Source organism: Schistocerca serialis, chromosome 4 (genome assembly GCF_023864345.2).
Source record: "Schistocerca serialis cubense isolate TAMUIC-IGC-003099 chromosome 4, iqSchSeri2.2, whole genome shotgun sequence".
Lineage (NCBI taxonomy): Eukaryota > Metazoa > Arthropoda > Insecta > Orthoptera > Acrididae > Schistocerca > Schistocerca serialis.
Window position 1 is genome coordinate 458,053,445 of NC_064641.1, and position 23,241 is coordinate 458,076,685.

At 43.1% G+C, this 23,241-nt stretch overlaps 1 protein-coding gene across 1 annotated transcript in view; it reads right to left on the reverse strand.

Moving 5' to 3' along the window:
- Nucleotides 1–23,241, reverse strand: part of LOC126474535 (protein yellow-like) — a 116,460-nt gene that overhangs the window by 77,874 nt on the left and 15,345 nt on the right. The window contains exon 2 of the mRNA XM_050102007.1: nucleotides 10,915–11,097. Coding sequence (XP_049957964.1) covers nucleotides 10,915–11,097 — 183 coding nt within the window. The remainder of the gene's footprint in view (nucleotides 1–10,914; nucleotides 11,098–23,241) is intronic.

A 23,241-nucleotide genomic window follows, 5' to 3' on the forward strand; every position in this document is an offset into this window, starting at 1 on the left:
CCGCCTAGCGTTTGTTTTTCCGACGGTGTTAGTTGTACGTTAACAATGATACACAGCAGTGCTATGGATAGGTTGGCCGACCTGCATCTTATCTGTGGGTTCATCTATGGAATCACTGAATGCAACGTAAGAGCGACGCAACGGCGTTCTGCCGAGCCGTTTCCGCATCGACGGCAGCCACATCTTGGTACTTTCGTACCTGTACGTAGGCGCCTGCGAAACACCGGTTCCCTAAGTTTTGTGGCGATGAAATACTGCAGTCTGAAACAAAAGTATTTGGCGTAATGAACCGAATACATCATGATTATACCATTACTATGTGACGAAGCACTAGAGACTGTGCGTCCATTGCAAATATTCACGGAATACCCCTGAACAACGTAGGATATTTTGTCGAAGGCGTCCTGCTTAACACTGCATACTCAGTAAAGTTCTTGCATTTTTAAAAGTTGTTTTGGTGACAGAAATTTTATACTTACATGTTAATACACTTTCCTGATTTGGTAATTTCTACGAATATATGCGAGGATTCGACCGTAAGAAAGGTGTCATGTTTTTTCTTTTCGTTGTGCCGACTCGTTGTTAACCATACAACGTGAGCGGAACTCTTTGATTTACAAGATTCTTATCACTTTAAACGTTTCTGTAATTATCATGTCTGTACAGAGATGGATAAATTTCAACAAACAGGATGGAGGAACACTGGTACAGGTAATTCTCTTTAATTAATTTACTAGCTAAGTATCCAGCGATGCCTGCGTATATATTTATTCCAGTTTTATCAGTCCATGTCCTTCCCCGTCTTTCTGTCCATCTCCTCCTCCCACTCACTCTGTTCATCTCCTCCTGCTCCTCCCTCTGCCATTTTTTCCTCCGCCTTCCCCTCCACCTTAATATCCCCATCCTAATAGAAGATTTCCAGATAATAAGTGATATGTCTACTAAGTTTGTCTGAAATAGGTCCACTGGTTTAGGAGGAGATGCCGAATATACATGCGTACGTACATACATTTTTATAATATGTTTGGATGCTTTTTGTACTTCTCGTTCCATACCAGCAACGAGTGGAGTAATCTGTGTTGCAGACACGTTAATTTCTACAATACTGTTCCAATATGTGATACAGAAGAAATGCCCAATCGCAAATAATATGCAAGCCAATTTGCAGTCTCCTCATTTCCTATACGAAGGGCGTTTCTAAATCTGTTCTCGGGGCTGTAGCATGGATGTGTGTGATGTCTTCAGATTAGTTAGGGTTAAGTAGTTCTAAGTCTATCGGACAGATGAGGTCAGATGTTATGTCCCGTAGTGCTTAGAGCCATTTGAACCATTTCGGGGCTGTAGGAAAATAAATGAATGGAATGCAATTAACGCTTATTAGAATATCTACTGTGCCCGTAGACTATATCTCCGTTAGTACCTATACCTGTCCATATTTTGTTTGTTAGTTAAGGAGAGTTGTTTTGCGTTGTTGAAATTCGTTGTAGCTGTCCTCGTCATAAGTCAACGTTGATGTCGATGCTGGATGTAGTAGCGGTAAGAATTTGTCGTTCATGTGAGTTTCTGCGCCATCCAAGATCATTTATGATGCACTTCACAACCTTAGAGTGAGTGGGTCACGAGTCGGTCGTCGGCTAAAGCAGTTTACGTGCGCATTCGTCTCCGTACAGTCAGAAGTGGGTTCCTGACGACGCCCATTCAAGTCGGCGGCAGACTTGAGTCACATCAGATCGTCGATCGCCTCGTATGACAATGTGGAAGTAACGAAACGTCTGGTCGTCAAACACTTTCCGGTCGTCCTGCGCGGGCGTTTAAGCGTGTGGAAGCGTTGTCTCTACGGTATTGCAGATCCAGCCTATACACTGTTGTCCTCAGGAACACAGATTCTTTAGAAATCGCCGATATGCTATGACCCACGTGTATGGAACCGGCTAACACCCCACTTTCAAAGTCGATTCACTCACTATGTGCTGCCACGGTCAGCATACAGCTGTGTGTAAGGGACTGCTCAGATATCGTGCCTACACTAGCACCACAGGCAACGTCTAGCTTCAACATACTCGAACGTCTTCAGGTGGGTAGAACACTTGCCGTGAGTTTAGTCCACAGTTTATCATAGCTCTGAAATAATGCCATCTTCTTACACACACGTTATTAAAATAAATGTGATATTTTCGTTGTGTGTGATGGATTTTACAGAAATCATACATTTTCTGATAGTTAAAGCTAATACATCCAGCTGGTTGCTATACATGCAGAGAATAACTGACGAGGCAAGACACAAGTGCTACTGGCACGGGAAAATAATTCGTGGCGGGCTACGTCAGACCAGTCAGAAGACTGACGACCCAGAAAAAAAGAACACTCTGGACTTGAAACGTTGTAATATCGGTTCTCCTTCCTGGAATGAATTATTTCTGTGTCTATGCTTAGCACGTGTAGTAAAATAATTGTAATACTTCGGATAAGTACTGCTTTAATGCATGTTCATAGCACACTGGACAAAAAAATTAGTACTCCTAGAAGACACCGGGATTCTGTCCTATAATACCGCCCTCACCCTACGTAATGGCCTCACCCCAACGAAGAAGAAAGTTCTCAACTTCTTTCAAGCGTGGTACAGCCAGATCAATCCACTTATTAATGACTTCTTTCTATCTATATCGACATTTATATTATGCAAGCCACCTCGCAGCGTCTGCCACTGGAGTTAGTTTATCATCTCTGTGACACTTTTGTGCTTACTAAATGAACCAGTAACGAAACGTGCAGCTCTTCTTTGAATCCGTTCAGTTTCCTCTTACAGTTCTATGTGATACGGATCACATACTGACAACGTGCAGCTCTTCTTCTTTGAATCTTTTCAATTTCCTCTTACAGTCCTATGTGATACGGATCACATACTGACGAGCAGTACTTACGTATTGGTGGAACGAGTGTTTTGTAAGCTACTTACTTTGTTGATGGACGACATTTCCAGGGAATTATTCCAGTGAATGTTAGTCTGTCATCTGCCTTACTCGCGATTAATTTTATGTGGTCGTTCTATTTCAGATCGCTCTGTACGCGTACTGATAGGTACTTTACTGAAGTAATTGCTTCCAGTAATCGTCCTGCAATTGTGTAATCGTACAATAGCAGGTGATCCTGTCTACGTATTTGGAATACATTACATCTGTTAGTGCTGAGGGTCAATGGCTACTCCCTGCACCAGACGTAGGTCTTCCTGCATTTCGCTACAATTTTCTATCGTCACGACTTATTTGTATAAAAGAGCATCATCCCTGAAAAACCGCCATGGAACTTCCGATGTTATCTACCAGTTCATTTCTACATATTGTGAAAAGTAATAATTCTAGAATACTCCCCTAGAGCACACACAAAGTCAGTCTCACGTCTCAAGATCACTTGCTGTTCAGAAACACATCCTGTATTCTGTTTGCTAGGAATTCTTCAATCCAATCACAAGGTTGGTGTGATATTCCGTACGCTTCTAGACTGAGGTGACAAACGTCACGAGAAAGCGATGTGCACATAAACAGAAGGCTGTAGTATCGCATACACAATGATTTTATTTTCTTATTTGTTATTTTATCGTATGGATAGGACCCCCCGTCGGGCGGGCCGTTCGCCGGGTGCCGGTCTTTCACTCTGATGCCACTTCGGCGACCTGCAGTCGATCAGGATGAAAGGATGATGATGAAGACAGCACAACACCTAGTCCCTGGGCGGAGAAAATTCCCCGACCCAACTCGGAATCGAACCCGGGCCCAGAGGATTGACACTCCGTCACGCTGACCCCCTTTCTTTCCTTCTTTTTTTTTTTTTTTTTTTAAATCTCATTTTGTTCGCTATCGTTCGTTGTATCTGCTCGGGACGGACGTCGTAAGACATCCGTTTAAGTTCGTTGTTGATCGATTAACTCAGTTTTTTTATTACAGAGAGCTTCTAACCTTCTGACCGAACACGCTGAGCTACCGTGCCGGCTACCATTCAGCTACCGGGGGCGGACACCTACGCAAGGTATAAAAGATACACAAAGCAACGAGGGTGTTCGTTTAAAGCTATAACTAATGTTTTGTTCGGTGACGTAATTTTCTTCAACTGAATCCTTTGATCGCCTCCTATTATTTCAGTGAGGTGTAGGGTCAGATGATTACTAACTAATACCGCTTTTACTTAAGGCACTAAATCAGATATCAGTGCCCAAACCGTTCCTGAAAGAAAATGTTAATGGCACGTCTAGGAAACCTATCCCGGTAAAACAGTTGCCTCCAACCACACTTCAAGGAAACAGTGTGAAAAACACACACATTCACACAGTGCGTAGATTGTGGTACACTGTCGGTGATGCGCTAGGTGGGTATTTCTTTTTCTTTTTTCCATGAAGCAATTAGTGTCCGGAAGCCTTGGACCTAAGTGTTACGTGCACCTATATTGAGACACCTGTGCTATGCGGAAGTACGTGCCGTGTCTTCTTGCTGGGGACGACTTAGTTTCGCCAGCGCAACGTTCAGACACTTCGTTCCAGGTTACTGTGCGTTGTTTGAGAGAATGAAAGACTGGGGCGAGAGAAGGAAAGTTTCAGAGAGAAGTCTGATATTGTGAGTTCACCTACTATAAATTTTCTACAAGCGAAGGATAAATTTGTTTCGTAAATACTTGTCACAAGCATGTTTTGTTTAAGTTATCTTTTCGGCCATATTTTAATCTAATATCTGAATTTTTTGCCATTTGTGGCCCAAACGAATCTTTCTTTCGTCAGCAGGCTTACATATTGTTTTCTTGTTTAGATCTAGAAAGGACGATATGTGGCGAATTAGATGAAAGATTCCTATGGCTGTTTTCAGCGGTATGTCTAGGCTTCGAAGATGACATTCAGGAATGACTAGTTTTAGTTTGCGGGCTCAGTGAAATCCACGAGATGAGTGTTATTTAGCGCCTAAATATATGCATACATGTAAGACAAAATCATTAGTTTTACCAAATGTGTCACTGTAGTTTGGCTGGTGTGTGCTGCGTCTATTTTTTTCTATCGGACACAGTTTTCCCTCATGGAGAAAAATATTCGTTTCTGCTATCGGCGGCCGTCATGTACCATGTAATGCGTTGTAACAGTGCCACTAGCTATACGTTTTCTTTCTCTCCTTTTTATGAAAGGAGATTTTTTCATTTGTTCTATTTACACCTAATCGACTGCTTCAGATCGAAGACTCTCGGTTCACCATAACAAATGTTAGTTCGAATGGTACATAACAGACACGAGTACATCATAAAATTATTTGAAATTATCTATCTTTTTTCGTACTAGTCTTTATATTTATGTTTACGTTATCAGCTTGCATCCTTTGAGCCAGGTTTCCGCAATTTCTTTCGTTTTTCGAAACGATCCCTAACATTATTGACATTTAATGAAGCTCAGAACCACCTCTCATTCTCACAGACGTGATAGACTAGGGGGACAACCCCTATGAACGAATTACACCGAGCATGATACGACAGCACTACTCAGATTACTTTTTGACAATTTCTTTAAAAAAGTATTCTAAAGCGATTGAGGCTTCGCAGTAGATGTAAGAGGTCATTACATCAATACAGCTAGCTTGTTTCATCTAAAAGACAATGTTTTGATTTGTAGAGAAAAAAGATGGAAAAATAGACGCATCTTTTGTTTTTGACTTGAAGGTAATTTATTTTGGAGAATTTATAGGTTTTTGGCCTTTGTTAACTATTATAAGAAGTTTACTAAATGATAGGCGGCACAACAGTGATAAATATCAATTATTTCTATTCTACAACGAAATAGTCGAAAACTTCACGAAACAGCACTATAAAAACGGAGGGCAAATAGAGGCCCTAATAAAAAAAAGTATAAAATATCTATTTAAATGTAAATAAATTTTTTATAGCCAAGGTCAAGTTCAAAACTATTTTTACTGACCAGCTTGCATAGGTAAGACTGTCATTTTAGTTCTTTGAAAACTTTTTTGGTTTCATGTCATATTCCAGTGTGCATTTATTACTCATGCCATGTTAACGTTATGAGAAACTTCAATCTTTTTAAATGTTTTGACAAACTGGACAAAACAGTACCAACGGTAGACCAGTCTACAGATTATTTTGAATGAACATCAAATATGTAGGTCTCTTGTCTTCTCACAGCTGATCACTGACTGGCCTCCAGCCTCGGAAAAATTGAACGGTCTCTTCTTAACAGCACTTTTTTCAAGCGACTTAACTGATCCGTGCATGGCATTCCAGTGATGAGGCAGGCTCTTGCTGATTTGCGTCCCCGAGTCGTGGTTCTCTTCTTTATGTTGGGGGCAGGAAATGGAAAAACTATGTTTGATGTCTGTGGGGAACATTGTAGTGATCCAATAGCCTCATCAACTGGCATAGCTAAAACGTGAAGTGCTTGTCTTTCAGGAAAAATTGAAGGAGAGGCAGATGATGTCGACGGTCCAGGAAAGCAAGGGCAGGAGCCAGTTATTTAGAAACTTAATTTTCTACAGTGGAGTAACCAACTTAGTAGGCACAAAGCCAGCTTCGGTGAAGATATAGCGGTTCGTAGGGTATAACCCACTTACTTTGAACCCATTTATTGCTACCTCAGCTTTTTGAGTACTAAAGTAAACTTGACTAGAAGACGGTGTAATTATGCTCCCTTCCCTCCTTTAGATAGAGGCCACATTTCCGCCAACCCGGCCTAAGCAATGTGACCACTGTCACATGCAACCTAGAAGGCATGAGTGACTAAAGACATGCTTCTAAGAGTAGCGAAGGATTCTGATTTCTGCGTATCACTGGAAACTATTTTAAACTTAGCATTAGGACAAGAAAAGAAAATGATTTGACACAGCTGTCAAACCTTTGCAATACAGAACGAACACCTATTCACACAATAACTGACGTTGCAGTCACACTACTAGAAATACGTAAAGGTTCCACCTGCTCACTGCTACCTTCTGTCAAGAAGCGGCTTTGTTTACAGTCATATCCTCTAATATGCATTAATTGGCATATTTCCTTGGAGAGGAATGCCCATAATTACACCTGTGCCCATGTTTACACTTTCTCCTCTATTAACTAATTAAAACAGTAAAAATGCATTGACTTCTTTTGAAATTCTTAGCCTTAGCAAAATTGGAATCCACCTATGTAATGTAATAATGAAATGCAATAATTTGGTATGTATGTGATACTATTCTGCTTTATTTTTCTTTTTTGTAATGATTTTAGTTTCTGTCTGCTTCTAGCCCTTCTATTCCCATGTAACCCAGTCAATACAGGCGGCATAAAAGCAGATATTTCCATTAGTGACTGAGGACGGTATACTGAACAACGTTACATCAGTATTTACGTCATTTACGGACCAATAATTATAGCCATTACAAATCATATGTTTCTAGGTTGGATGGTACCTCCAAGAGCATGTGGCAAGAGCAAACCATTAATGCTAATTTGCCCTTGAGCAGCAAGTCAGGTGTTGAAGTGTGGAGACGTGGGTGCAAAATGGCTAGTCTATATTGACAAGTGTAGTCGAGTTAGAGGAGCACTTACGGCCATGCAGAAAACATCAGGTCGTAGAGTTTGTGACGTGTTTGTGGCAAGACCGTTCGATGCAAATAAAAAACGACCAACAGATGGAGGTGAGTACGCATTACGATACCACATATAAAAATGTCTGTACTTGTTCCTGTTACACGATTTATGTTAGAAACATTATTTACATGTGAACAAACCGTCAATCTGTGGGGGCCTCCAGATTCTGTTTCGTTCTGCTGTAACACCGCCATCAGACGCAGAGGACTCTGCGCTGCCGATCGTCCACAGTGTCATCCTCTGCCATCTGGCGTCATACAGATGCTGTATGAAAGGGCATGTTGTCAGCACACCGCTCTCGCTGCCGTTCTCGGTTTTGCAAACGTTGGAGCTGCTACTTCTCATTCAGGTAGCTCCTCAGTTGGACCATGAAGTTCAATGGACCCCGTTCCATTCCTCCCACCAGAGAATTTGATTTAAAATACACCTTTTTTTATTCTGAATGGGGTGACACAATAAAGAAAGACTTCGCGGACCACTTTTTTAGTAAAAGCAGTTTCTGAGCTTAAACTGGGCATATTTTCAGTAAATTTTCGCTGTCACTAGCAGAGTGACTGCAGTAACAGCTGGTGGCTTGACGACCGCGTATATTCGTTTCTGAGTAATAGCGAGGTGGCAACACTGGTTGCGGACACAATGAATCTGAGCAGATACGTGAGTTTTATATTGTTCTGTAGGCTAAAAATTATAAACAAACGTTAAGCATACTTCCTGTTTGTTGTTGAAGCCGTTCAGATCACTTGACAAGGTGACCGCGCCTACTCGTCGTCACCGATCTCGTCCAAATTTATGGTATATGCAGGGTTTGGCCAGAAATTAAGGCGACAGAAGTGAGAGATACAGATGGCCAAACGTAAAAAAATAGCATTTTTAGAGCTGATCGGGAAAGGCATTAGCCACTTAGGTTAGCGTTGTTTCCAGCCAGCAGGTGGCGCAGCGGAAAGAGTACTGAACGGTAATTCGAGGATAGTGGAGTGGCGTTAGTATGCTTGCATAAAAGGCATGGCGCTGGGTAGCCGTGCGGTCTAGGGCGCCTTGCCACGGTTCGCGCGGCTCTCCCCGTCGGAAGTTAGAGGCCTCCGTGTGTTGTCCTTAGCGTATGTTAGTTTAAGTCAGATTAAGTAGTGTGTAAGCCTAGGGACCGATGGTCTCAGTAATTTGGTTCCATAGGAAAAATAAGAAAGAAGAAATAAAAGGCATTAAGAGGAAAGGCAAAGGAAATTTTGGGATTGCAAATAAATTTCCAAGACTGGATTGCACCTAAAGCGTTCACGAGGACTGTGCAAGTAAATTTACAAGAAAGCATAGTAACTGAAGCTTTCTTGGAAATTTGTTAGCAATTTCATATTTTTCTTTGCATTTCCTTTTCATGCACTTTATGAAAATATTAAAAAACCCAATATACTGAGCATTATTTCGGTTTATTTTCAGTGTAAGTAATGTTGTTGTTGTTGTGGTCTTCAGTCCTGAGACTGGTTTGATGCTGCTCTCCATGCTACTCTATTCTGTGCAAGCTTCTTCATCTCCCAGTATCTACTGCAATCTACATCCTTCTGAATCTGCTTAGTGTATTCATCTCTTGGCCTCCCCCTACGATTTTTACCCTAGACGCTGCCCTCCAATACTAAATTGGTGATCCCTTGATGCTTCATAATATGCCCCACCAACCGATCCCTTCTCCTAGTCAAGTTGTGCCACAAATTTCTCTTCTCTCCAATTCTATTCAGTACCTCCTCATTAGTTATGTGATCTACCCATCTAATCTTCAGCATTCTTCTGTAGCACCACATTTCGAAAGCTTCTATTCTCTTCTTGTCCAAACTATTTATCGTTCACGTTTCACTTCCATACATGGCTACACTCCATACAAATACTTTCAGAAACGACTTCCTGACACTTAAATCTACACTCGATGTTAACAAATTTCTCTTCTTCAGAGACGCTTTCATTGCCATTGCCAGTCTACATTTTATATCCTCTCTACTTCGACCATCATCAGTTATTTTGCTCCCCATATAGCAAAACTCATTTACTACTTTAAGTCTCTCATTTCCTAGTCTAATTCCCTCAGCATCGCCCGACTTAATTCGACTACATTCCATTATCCTCGTATTGCTTTTGTTGATGTTCATCTTATATCCTCCTTTCAAGACACTATCCATTCCGTTCAATTGCTCTTCCAAGTCCTTTGCTGTCTCTGACAAAATTACAATGTCACCGGCGAACCTCAAAGTTTTTATTTCTTCTCCATGGATTTTAATACCTACTCCGAATTTTTCTTTTGTTTCCTTTACTGCTTGCTCAATATACAGATTGAATAACATCGGGGATAGGCTACAACCCCGTCTCACTCCCTTCCCAACCACTGCTTCCCTTTCCTGCCCCTCGACTCTTGTAATTTCCATCTGGTTTCTGTACAAATTGTAAATAGCCTTTCGCTCCCTGTATTTTACCCCTGCCACCTTCAGAATTTTAAAGAGAGTATTACAGTCAACAGTTGTCAAAAGCTGTCTATAAGCCTACAAATGCTAGAAACGTAGGTTTGCCTTTCATTAATATGTCTTCTAAGATAAGTCGTAGGGTCAGTATTGCCTCACGTGTTTCAACATTTCTACGGAACCCAAACTGATTTTCCCCGAGGTCGGCTTCTACCAGTTTTTCCATTCGTCTGTAAAGATTCGTGTTAGTTTTTTGCAGCCGTGGCTTATTAAAGTGATAGTTCGGTAATTTTCACATCTGCCAACACCTGCTTTCTTCGGGATTGGAATTATTATATTCTTCTTGAAGTCTGAGGGTATTTCTCCTGTCTCATACATTTTGCTCACCAGATGGTAGAGTTTTGTTAGGACTGGCTCTCCCAAGGCTGTCAGTAGTTCTAATGGAATGTTCTCTACTCCTGGGGCCTTGTTTCGACTTAGGCCTTTCAGTGCTCTGTCAAACTCTTCACGCAGTATCATATCTCCTATTTCATCTTCATCTACCATTCTCTCCCATTTCTATAATATTGTCCTCAAGAAAATCGCCCTTGTATAGACCCTCTGTATACTCCTTCCACATGTAAAAGTTGAAAATAAAAGAAATTTCTGGCATAGGGACTTCAACATGCTAATCTCAGATTGTTATTCTCATCCGCTGTCTATAAGCTGCGCTAACATAAATGGCTCATATCTCGCCTAACTCATGCCAAAAAAGTTATGTTTTTGTAAACGCTCGGCGATCTGTAGCTCCTACTTCTGTCACGTCCATTTCCGGTCTAGCCCTGGATGTGTCAAGTGATTTTTTTTTTTTCAGCTGGCTGTCGCTGCGACTCACCCTGCCTCCAACGCGGCACCGTGACGAAGAGTTTGTCGCCCCAGACCTCGATGCCGACGGGCAGGTTGTTCTCTGGGATGAAGTCACCGGTGCGCAGCGCGTTCTGGCGCGACTGCGCGTCAGGGTAGGCGAAGTCGAGCTGCCGCCACGCGAACCGCTCCACCAGCTTGCCCGTCTCCGTACCTGCACAGTGAACACCTGGCCGTCATTTACCTGCGGATGGCTGCCTTGTTGTCAGTGCTGCAGCGCCTTTCTTTCACTGCAAGAAAAAACACTCTCGAAAGGGTACAGCTTCGACAGGGGTGCTAAATTCTTTGGGAGGCGCTCATCCGCTGTGCATTGTCACATCGACAGCGTTTTCATAAAAGTATGCGAGCTGTGTGACGACGAATGTGTAAACTCGAAACCGGTAACGGTACTTTTTCATTGAAGTAAATCAAAATGAAATTGCTGCTGTACTGTAAAAACATTTTACTTCACATAAGTTTAGAATCTTGAAGATGGGTAGAGACATCAAATATAATGTACTCTTCGTATAGAAAAAGGTGATAAACGGCCAAATTATCTGAAATAGCACAAGGTTTACTTAAAACCTCTCCACCTAGGTTTCGACATGTTTGAAAACTTTATCTCCAGAAGGGTCAATGATTAACATCTAAAATAGTTAACGTTATATACGTGTTAAAATATAGGTATAAAGCAAAAGTAAAAAAAAAAGAAAATTACTGACTTACACTTCCTGGTTACATGGTGCTGTGGAGGTACGTTAAATATTTAGCCATAAAACCCAAATGAAAATCACATTTACCTCTGTAATAATGAAACCACAAAATATCTTCCTGGCGGTCATTAGAAAATGCTTCACAAATGCAACTAGTGAACTGTTATGCAGGTATTGATCTTTGCATGCCCATAAGAAATAGCCTCTACCGAAATACGTCTACGAAAATAGATTACAATGACAGCATCCAGCTATGCCATATGGACATGCTGGACATGCACCTACACAACAGCAATGATAAATAATACTGCCTGTAACCATATAATACCTCTGAATTATCTGTCCAAGAAGCAGTTCCCAAAATACCAGTGAAAAGAATATAACCTGACAACAATATAAAGTAGTAGGTCAGATGTTCTGATAACCAAGTATTATTACTATAGTGACAACAACAGAATGTGACTAACAAGCAAATTACACAATAACCGATATCGCATGGTTGTCGAAACAAATCAGACGTATGTAAAAGTGTAGCTATATAATAATGCAACCAATTTAATTATTACCTGTAAAATTAGAAGTAATGTACCAAATTTATACACCGTTTACCTACAGATAACCTGTTGATTGCGAAATTGTAAAATAAAAGCAATCAAACTTAACAGCATAAGTACGAAAGACGAACGTTAACTTTCGAATAAGATTCTCTGAACACCTAAAGCACTGAAAAGCCGAAACCAATAACCTCATTTGAAAACCACTTCATATAACAGAATCGTTAACCAAACAAGCATAAAAACGCTAGTAAGGAGTGCAAATAAATCCTAGATAGCTAACGCCGAAGCGCAGCAACTCAAAAGAGATTCATTACTGTAACCTTATGCATAAGATACCTCACCATTCTCACTTGAACAGATTTTTTTTTTTTGTTTTTTTTTTTGAGATTATAGTTTATGCCTAAAATTTCCGACAGAGATTCAACCTACTTGTTGTTGCTATAGCAGTTGTGAGATCAGTCCATAGGTTCCAAGTTATATCCCTATTCTGTCATTTTTCATGATCAAAGTACCGCAAAATCCTTCTTTCTTGGAGTAAACTTACCGGTTTCTGACTGTTTATGTTTCGTGTGTGAAAAAGTTGGCCGATTCGGCCGAAGGAAAACAAACTGATTTGAATTTCCCACCGAAGTCTGTGCGTCGGGACTATGAGATCGGCTGCATTGTCACCGCGCACGAATTGGCGCACTAATATGAAAATCGTCCTTCTTCAGCCGATGTTATTCGTTGACGGAATCCACCGGTGTCGGTGTCGGTGCCGCTGTAACCGCAGCCTGCACCTTTCAGCTTTTCGTTTTATCCTGTCGTTGGCGAGCTCGTTAGCGGAGGAAGCATCGCAAACCCCTTATTCGGCTCGGAGAAACCACGGAAAAGTCAAGCAAGAATGTCGGGATCGAAATTTAAATTGGACTCCTCCATACTCTGAACTCAGCATTTTGTCTTTGCGCCAACTTCTTTGACGAGACGCTCCCTAATTTCCACATTTAAACACAACCGAATACCTGGTAAACTCCCCAATGCGAGCTCAAGTGACCAAAGCGCACAATTCATTTATGAGAAATAACGTTCCCGCGAAATAAGCGCCAATATTATCTTCCGCTGGAGAGAAAGTAACAGGTGTGTAATGACCTCTACATTACCTCCATGTGCAACTCTATGAACATTGAACTGCAGCCTTCCTGCAGATTCCTTTCGTCTGTGTAATCTGCCATATTGTAGTTATGGAAAATTCATCATCAGTCGATACGTCATAAGGAATTGTTTATTTACTTGTTGTTAAGAGCCTCATTGAATATACTGTAACAGCGTCTGAAGGAGTGAACTATCTGACCACAATACTGCAATACCTCATTAGAAGATGCCTTCCGCCTCTGGTAGCTGAGTGGTCAGCGCGGCGGAATGTCATACCTAACGGCCCGGGTTCGATTCCCGGCTGAGTCGGAGATTCTCTCCGCTCAGGGACTGGGTGTTGTGTTATCCTTATCATCGGCGTTTGATCCCCATCGACACGCAAGTCGCCGAAGTGGCGTCAACTCGAAAGACTTGCGCCAGGCGAATGGTCTAACCGACGGGAGGCCCTAGCCACACGGCATTTTCATTTCCATTAGAAGACGCCAATGTAACCAGAATAGTTACACTGTTTTGAGAAACATAGGGATGAGATGGATAAAAGAACATATCATATTAAGTATTCGGTGGAAACGATTGAAAGTGCAGGAGCATATTGCCAGAGGTCTCCCACTGCCGCACAGTATGTTGCACGTCACTTGGCGTGACGTCAGTTTGGCTATAGTGCCAAATGGGGCTGGCTCGGAAACACGAGACAGTTGAAGGAACGGGAGAAGATAGTGTGTATCAGTCAGCGAGCAGCTAGGATGCACTGTGGTTGTGTTCTTCATTACAACATGGCTCGGTGGCAACATTCGGATGACTTCACACGAGGAAGAATCATCGGGAAACTGGAAGAAGGAGGAAGAGTGACGAGTGCAGCTCAGAAGTTTGGTATTGCTCACAGCATTGTTTCACGTGCATGGCCAGCGTTGCGAACCTCAGGCACTGCTGCCCTGAGGAGAGGAGGTGGCAGACCACGGTCAAGTACATCAGCAGGGTACAACTGTATTGCGCAACAACAAAGAAGGAACCCACATCATACAGTTATAACCACATTTAACAGGACTGCAAATCACGCTGCACAGCGACACGGCGACTACATGACTGTGTCTCTTTGCACGGTGACCAGTGCGCTGTGTTCCGTTGACACCTTGCACATATGTGGCACCGTTTGCAGTGAAGGCCAAGAGCATAGGGGCCGGATAAGTGAGGAGTGTGGTCGCTTCTCGGGTGAGAGAAGATTCAGTCTGAGCAGTGAATCTGGATGTGCTCTCACACGGAGAGAGGTGGCGACACGTAATTCTCCCAGGAACATTATCTAACACGGTCGTTTTGGTGGATTAGGTGGGAGGAGGCATAATGTTGCAAGGGCGTACTGGCCACAATACCTCTGAACGCGATACCGTCACCGGTAATCGCCACTGTGATACGGTGCCGCTTCCCCACGTGCGTTCCGCCATGACTTCGTTTTTATGGATGACAACACGCGACCGCATCAAACTGAGCAGGTAGAGGAGCTCTTGGAACAAGAAAATACTGGGTGAATGGACTGGCCTGATCATTCCCCCGAATTCAATCCTATCGGACACGTGTGTGATGCATTGTAGAGACTCATTGCAGCACGACCACATGCACCATCGACCATTCAGCAGTTGTCACTAGCGCTGGTGGAGGAATGATTCGCCCTGCCACAACAACTTCGTAACAACCTTGTGGCCGGCAATGTTTTCAGCATGCATCGCCAACCGTGGTGATTACACACCCTGTTAAGAACCATGTTCCGTCTTTTGTAATGTCCAGAGGACCAAACAAATCGCGGTGACTTCAATGTAACTAACGTACTTGAAAGAAAGTGTCACTTCTGTTTGTTTCTTTGCGTATTTCCTTCGTTTACCTTCTGCACTATGCTATTGCAGGTCTTTGTATGTGTGGTCCAACTTCCATCGAGCAATATTTCGTGGCAGTGACACTGAGGCGAAAGTTACTGTAGCCCTTAAGTTTTGCGCACCATATCTTTCTTCACGTAAGCTACGAGATTTTATTCCTGAAAATTGTAATAGAAAATTTTTTTCCTTCCACAACATTTCGTGTTTTTCATGTATACAATATATATCTGCAGGAAAGTCACAAACATTTGCAATATTGTTGTCAAAATTTGTTGTACGTCTTCTCGTACATGTCCCTGCTGTCAAAATAGGCCACTTGTACAAATCAGAATTGTAGGTAATCTTCCCGAAAAGTCGACTTTTGCTGCACTGTTGAGAGAAACGCTTTGCCGTATTTTCAGCACGTGTCTCGAAGACTTTAAACGGCAGTATAAATGCTGGTAGGCAAAGTATCACGTCAGATCCCAAGTATGTGAAACTGTATTTAGCTTTAGAATTTCAAGTACGTTGCCCTCGCACATTTTAATGTTATTTATGCTTATTGAGTATTTTCTTAATTTCAGTTTTTATTATCAGCATTCGCATGCCAAAGCAAACAATGCTTACTTTGATCGCACACTTTACTAGCATTTCGGAGCACGACAATTAACACCTGCATCCGGCCATCCAGATTTAGGTTTTCAGCGATTTCCCTAAATCGCTTCAGACAAATGCCCGGGATGGTTCATTTCAAAGGGCACGGCCCATTTCCTTCCCCTGATTCCTTTCCCTAATCCGACCTTGTGCTCCGTCTCTAATAACCTCGTTGACGTTAAACACTAATCTCCTCCTCCTCCTTACTTTGATTAAGAGGCGTCTGCATTTCTTACGAAACGAGATTTTACGAATTACACGTACTCAAGAGTTTGGCTAACACATTGTCTAATTTATAAATTAGTCCTATATCTCGTGCCATTATTTTGCATAACAAAATGTACGAGTAAAGGATAATTGAAGTGAAGCATAAGCGTTTATGTGATCAGACATTCCATGCCTGGGTCACACAAGACTTTTGTAATAATGTAGCAGAACTGTCATCGTTTCTTACACTAGTTTTGAAGCAATTGATCTTGTGCTTGTCCAAAAACCTAAAACATAAGATGTAATACGCTCTTGTTGGAATCGAGAAGTATTTGCTTTTGTGTTCTTGTGATACATCGTGGCCGCCATCTTCTTGTTAGGTAAGAAACCAAGTGCGAGGAACTTCGGCTGACACAATCCAAGAACGGTAGCTCCAGTTGAGACAAAGATCACTAGAGATTTCTGCTTCCGGACTTAACATCAGTCAGAGAGAAGCCAGTGCTTATGTAGGCTCCAGCCCACACGAAAAGTGTGAACAAAGATGAGCCTCCGGCCGGTGACATCAGACCAGTGGCGACGGCAGAGTGGAGCGCTGCGTGCCTTGCGTGTAGCAGGTGCCCGGACGTTAACTTTCTCTGCGGACCAGGTTCTCCGACAAACACGCAAGCGGGCGTGGTTTGCCGCCGAAATAAGGGCAAGGCAGGTCACTTTCGTCTGCTGCAGTTTTCCTCGTCTGCTACACCACCAATTGGTGGGCTGCGTAGCGGGGCACGTTACTTAATCAAAAGAAAGCTGCTCTGATATTATGAAGGCCAAATAAATTTTTTCGATTACGTACGTTACAAACCGTTTCTAGATACCGGGGTGTGTTTCGTAACTCAAACCAAGCATCATTCCGAAATCTGGCGTGAACACCATGTTTTACCGATGAAGGCCAATAAGACGTAGCAGGCCCTTGACTCGTTCACTTAGGAAACGCCTACAGCCGTGTTGGCGTTCTGATCACTTGTTGAAACTCCACTGGCATGCGCTTCCAGTCAGTTACATTCACCTAATTGCTTCCTTTCTGACTAACCGTCCATCTTATACACTGAAGTGCCAAAGAAACTGGTATAGGCATGCATATTCAAATATAACGCCTATATAAGACAAAAAATGTCTGGCGCACTTGTTAGATTGGTTAGTGTTGCTATAGTGGCAAATCATCAAGACTTAAGTGAGTTTGAGCGTAGTGTTATAGTCGGAGCAGGAGTGATGGGACACAACATCTCCGAAGTAGCGATGCAGTGCGGATTTCCCCGTACGATCATTTCACGAGTGTACCGTCAATATCAGGCATCCGGTAAAACATCAAATCTCTGACATCGCTGCTACCGGCAAAAGATCCTGCAAGAACGGTACCAACGACAACTGAAGAGAATCGTTCAACGTGACAGAAGTGCAACTCTTCCGCAAATTGCTGCACATTTCAGTGCTGCCCCATCAATAAGTGTCAGCGTGCGAACCATTCAACGAAACATCATCGATATGGGCTTGCGGAGCCGAAGGCCCACTCATGTGCCCTTGATGACTGCACGACAAGAAGCTTTACGCCTCGCCTAGGTTCGTCAACACCGACATTGGACTGTTGATGACTAGAAACATGTTGCCTGGTCGGACGAGTCTCGTTTCAAATTATATCGAGCGGATGAATGCGTACTGGTATGGAGAAAACCTCATGAATCCACGGACCTTGCATGTCAGCAGGGGACGGTTCAGGCTTGTAGAGACTGTAATGGTGTGGGGCGTGTGCAGTTGGAGTGATATGGCACCCTGACACATCTTGATACGACTCAGACACGTGGCACGTACTTAAGCATCCTATGTGATCCCCTGGTTCCATTCATGTCCATTTTGCATTCCGACGGACTTCGGCAATTCCAGCAGGACAATGCGACACCCGACGCTTCCAGTATTGCTACATAGTGGCTCCAGGAACACACTTCTGAGTTTAAACACTTCCGCTGGCCACCAAACTCCTCAGACATGAACATTATTGAGCATATCTGGGATGCCTTGCAACGTGCTGTTCAGAAGGGATTTCCAACACCTCATACTCTTACGGATTTATGGACAGCCTTGCAGGAATCATGGTCTCATTCCTCCAGCACAACTTCAGACATTAGTCTAGTCCATGCCACGTCGTGTTGCGGCACTTCTGCGAGGTTGCGGGGGCCCTACACGGATATTAGACAGGTGTACCAGTTTCTTTGGCTCTTCAGTGTATAAGAACAACACACCAACATGTACTTCCAAATTATCCATCCATCTGCAAGCGTGCTCCAATATTTAGTTGTCATCACAGTTTCTTTTATATGACCATCAGAGAGCTATTTATAGTGGTACGCGGCTCGTATTGATCCTTACGGTCTCCCAAAGTGTCTTGCAGGAACTACAAAATACGGCGTTTGATAAACAGTCGAAAAAATTAGAGGTCATAACAGACGCGCGGACATTGGGAACTGACTTACGCTTACTTTAGATAAAAGATCATCATAGCATTGTGCATAAAGCAACTGTTAGTCGCCTCGCTAAGAGAGGAGTACTACGGAAGGACCGTTCCACCCAACACCGATCCCTTAAATAGATTTCAACTCGACGTTCTGGAACTGTGAAGTATCCCAGCACGATAAGAGCGGCCACCTGCCACCCCTACAACCGAATGTCTCTCATCGACAATGGTTTTTTCTCGGTGCGGCGTAGTAGACGTCGTGTGACGTCCCATCAGTATGCGTCTGGGATGCTGTTTTTACCCCGCCAACCTACACCGTTTGAAAACCATCGCTTCTGGACACTGAGATCAGGACAAAACGACGGTGACGGATTTGAACCACTTCATATTGTCGTAGTCCTATACAAGAAATTGTTTTCGAGGTGCTACCCCCCGTCTGCAAGTCTAACAGCTTTACTTCACCGGTATGATACAAATAAATATTATTTGCCCGTGGGCTATTGAAAAGACGCCGGCATCCAGCTTTGACCTATTAGTTGTGTGGATCTTGTACTCCCATGGAATCATCCAGATTCGAAACCTGGGACGTCTCTTTGTGTTTCTACTTTGCATTAACAACTTATCTTTGTAAATCACGGCATTTCCAGCTTTAAATTATGAACTACTGTGGATGTCATTCCTCTACGGGAACCGGCCCGGTTCGAAACCTGGGTAGTAATTTTGTTTCTTTAATTTATATTACGAACTTGTCTTTATACTTCGAACTCTTACTATTATTCTTTTGTGAAAATGGCGGTGATGTTAACATGGTACTGTTGTAACTACTGCTGGATGTATGGTCTTCGTCTTTTATTGTTTTTACTTTATGTTAAGAACTTACGTTTGTATGCCGAACTCTTTTGTTTGCTCAAGTGTTGAAAATTCAATTATGTTAACATGGTACTTTTATAACTACTGTAGGCTGTATGGTCTTTGCTGCTCAAAGCCAAAAATAAATCAACAGCCGGCCAACGTGGCGATCGTTTCTAGGCGCTTTAGTCTGGAACCGTGCGACCGCTACGGTCGCAGGTTCGAATCCTGCCTCGGGCATGGATGTGTGTGATGCCCTTAGGTTGGTTAGATTTAAGTAGTTCTATGTTCTAGGGTACTGATGACCTCAGATGTTAAGTCCCATAGTGCTCAGAGCCATTTGAACCATAAATCAGCAAAAGAAATTGTTTTATTTCCTACGCACAGCCGACGTCCCGAGACCTATCCCTATATGGCTAGTCCAGTATGCTGACGAATCCGGCTTTCCTTGCAGTCCATCCGACCTTACATTTATCCCAACGAATTCTCAAACTAAATCCTAACATGAAACTTCCTGGCAGATTAAAACTGTGTGCCCAACCGAGACTCGAACTCGGGACCTTTGCCTTTCGCGGGCAAGTGCTCTACCAACTGAGCTACCGAAGCACGACTCACGCCCGGTACTCACAGCTTTACTTCTGCCAGTACCTCGTCTCCTAGCTTCCAAACTTTACAGAAGCTCTCCTGCGAGCCTTGCAGAACTAGCACTCCTGAAAGAAAGGATATTGCGGAGACATGGCTTAGCCACAGCCTGGGGGATCCTAACAATTTCACCTCCGGGCATAACCATCTCTCTAGTAACCCTTCAGACCGCCGAAGTCTAGTGGTAGTGTTGTTGATTTATGAGGCGCAGGTAGCACGGCCGACTCCCGCTTTAGCATGTGCGTTCAATTATGTAAAACGATAGTGTTTCCAGTTAATAAGCTGATCACCATTCTCATTAACTGGTACTGACATTACTTCATCGACTCGAAGCCCTTCGTACAAAATGAAATTTTCTTTTAGATTTCCTCCAATGGAAACTATCCACTTATTCTACATACACGGGGTACAACGACTTAATGTAGTATTTTGTTTAGTCTCGTATTATTAAAACTGCATTTTATAACTCACATTCTCGTGCCAATGCATCCTGTTATTCATAAATGTCTGCAGTACTGACGGGCAGGAAAGTAAATTGTAACGAGTCAAATGGAACGCAACCTGAGTGATTTGCTTCATATACATAGTAGAACGTTGCACGAGCGAAATAATAGTTGCGAGCGTCACATCTGCCAGTAGTCTGGCTGCTATCAGCCATTAAGTTGAATAAAATGTGTCACCAAATGACCATCTCCGGAGGACGGACCCGTGTTTTGCTTACTGCCATATAATTAAGCCTATATTTTATTCATTATGGCGTTAATTAATGAATGCTGTGATCCACAAAAATTTTGCAGTACTGAAAATAAGAAAGTGATGTTTTGTTTTCGATTATTTGGACAAAATTAAATTAGATATATTTTACACTGGTGAGTCAGTATTCTATAACCCCAGCCCAGCGCAAGATCGAACGCCACATAGTGGCGTTGCGACCACATGACATAGTAAAGTATACAGGTTTATATAAGCTCAGCAGAGACGAATGTGGAATTGTTCTATCGACGATACTGGCCACAAATGGAGAATCCTCTGACATGGTTGACTTCGACAAGGTGCACCTTGCTATGGCACGTCGCCTCAAAACGAGCATCTTGAAAACTGCGTAGCTGAACAGCTGTCGAGTGATACTGTAGTGAGCATCTATGGAAAATCGATGAAGGATGATGAAGCCAGCAACTAGATGCATTAAGTCCACGTCTCGTCAACAGAACGTGGAGTTCGGAGATCTGCTCACTCTTTAAAAGAGGATAGGCAGCGATATACAATAGATCTGACGATAGAGCACAGGTAAAAGTGATTTCCTACGTTTTCGAAGCATATTGTTGAACATGACGACCCCTACGCGTTCCCGTATTGACCCAAAGACATCGTCGATTACGACTGGAGTGGCACAGGATCATCGAGACTTAATCGGGGATGAATGGAAACGTGTCGCCTGATTCGATCAATGACGTTGCTTGTTATACTACGTTGATGGTCATACCAGATACGCAGTCGTACAGGAGATAGCTGCTCGGGATATGCGCCACACTACGAACGCAAACCGGTGGAAGCGTGTTATGCTGTGGTAGACATTGACCTAGACTTCCATGGGACGAGGCATCGTAATCGAAGGACTAGATGGACATTATTGCGGACTAGCTGCTTCGCTTCATGCTTGATGCCTTCCCCGACGGTAACGACATCTTCCAGCGGGGTAACTGCCCATATGACAAGGCCAGAATCGTGTTGCAGTGGTCCGAGGAGCGTCATAGTGGACTTACGTTGATGCCTTGGCCACCAAACTCGCCTTATGTTAACTTGACGGAAATCATCTGGAACGCTATCAATGGTAACTGCATGACCTGTGCATAGACGTCTGGAGCCACAAATTTGCGGAAACCTACCAAGAACTTCTCGAATCAATGTCACACAGAATCACTGCTGTATTGTGCCACAACACTCTATTGAGCACTTGATCGCTATGTTTTAGGTGGTCAACATAAGAATCAATTACACGTATAGCAGGACGTACGCAACTCAAACTTTGTCCGGACAGGCCTCGGAAGGCCCAACGGTACTGACTGGCCGAAGTTTCACGCTCTGCCGAGAGGTGTAAGTGGCTGCGGATACCGAAGGGCATGAGATCTGCGCACTGCTCTCCCGACCGTTGTCGGTCTTCGTGACCGTAACTGCTACTTCTCAATCCAGTAGCTCCTCTATTGGCCTCACAAGGGCTGAATGCATCCCTATTACAAAAGCGCTCGGCAGACCCGGACGATTAGCCATCCAGGTGCTGCCAAGTCCGACAGTGCTCAACTTGGATAATCTGATTGGAACCGGTTTTACCGCTGCGGCAAGGGCGTTGACACAGATGCAACAGTTATGAGAAAAACGGAAAGGATTAAGGTGTCTCCATGGAAAATACCGACTCAGTGGTATTTTTATGCCAAACATACCCATAAATTCACACACACACACACACACACACACACACACACACACACACACACACACGAGGGAGAGAGACACGGGGGGGGGGGGGGGGAGGGGGGGAGAGAAAGAAAGAGAATGAGATCGAGCATGTTCTTCGTTTATAACGGCATGTAAGCTTTTCTGTAAATTGATTTTCGGTAAACGAGTAAACATGTATTTCGTTACAGGATGGAAAATATTCCTTGAACCTCCCGTATACGGTCTGATGCATACCCAGTCAATTCAAATAGTTTAGAGATGGGATTAATAAGAAAATAGAGAAATGTTAAGATAGTGGATAGTGTTTTATTGCTTCAGGTAGTCTCTCCCAGGAAAGTTCTCCTTTAGAATGTCGTTCAACTCACACACATGTGAAACTGTACACTTTGTCGTATTGTGTTAGACTCGTATTGAAAACTCAAAAAGGAATTGTCTGCGTCTTGCATTTCAATCAAGTCGCGACAGACGTCCATGCGTTGTGTTTGGTCGGGATCCAGGTATGCGGTACAAACTTTGCACACACTGTTCTCTTCTTCAAAGTATTCCGAAGAACCTCTTGGACGTTTGATTTAGAGATGTTCAGTTCGGTGCTCCATTGTGATTTGTGACATAACAACGCTGACACACTACGGCCGCACGTCCATGACGTAACACTGCCTGCTCTCAACTAACTGGTCGAATGCACATCTGTTGATTGCAGTTGTCATTTCAAGCTGACATCGCAATTACTATACTTTGGTGGCTTATACGCCAGGGATAACATCTGTCTCGGGCCAG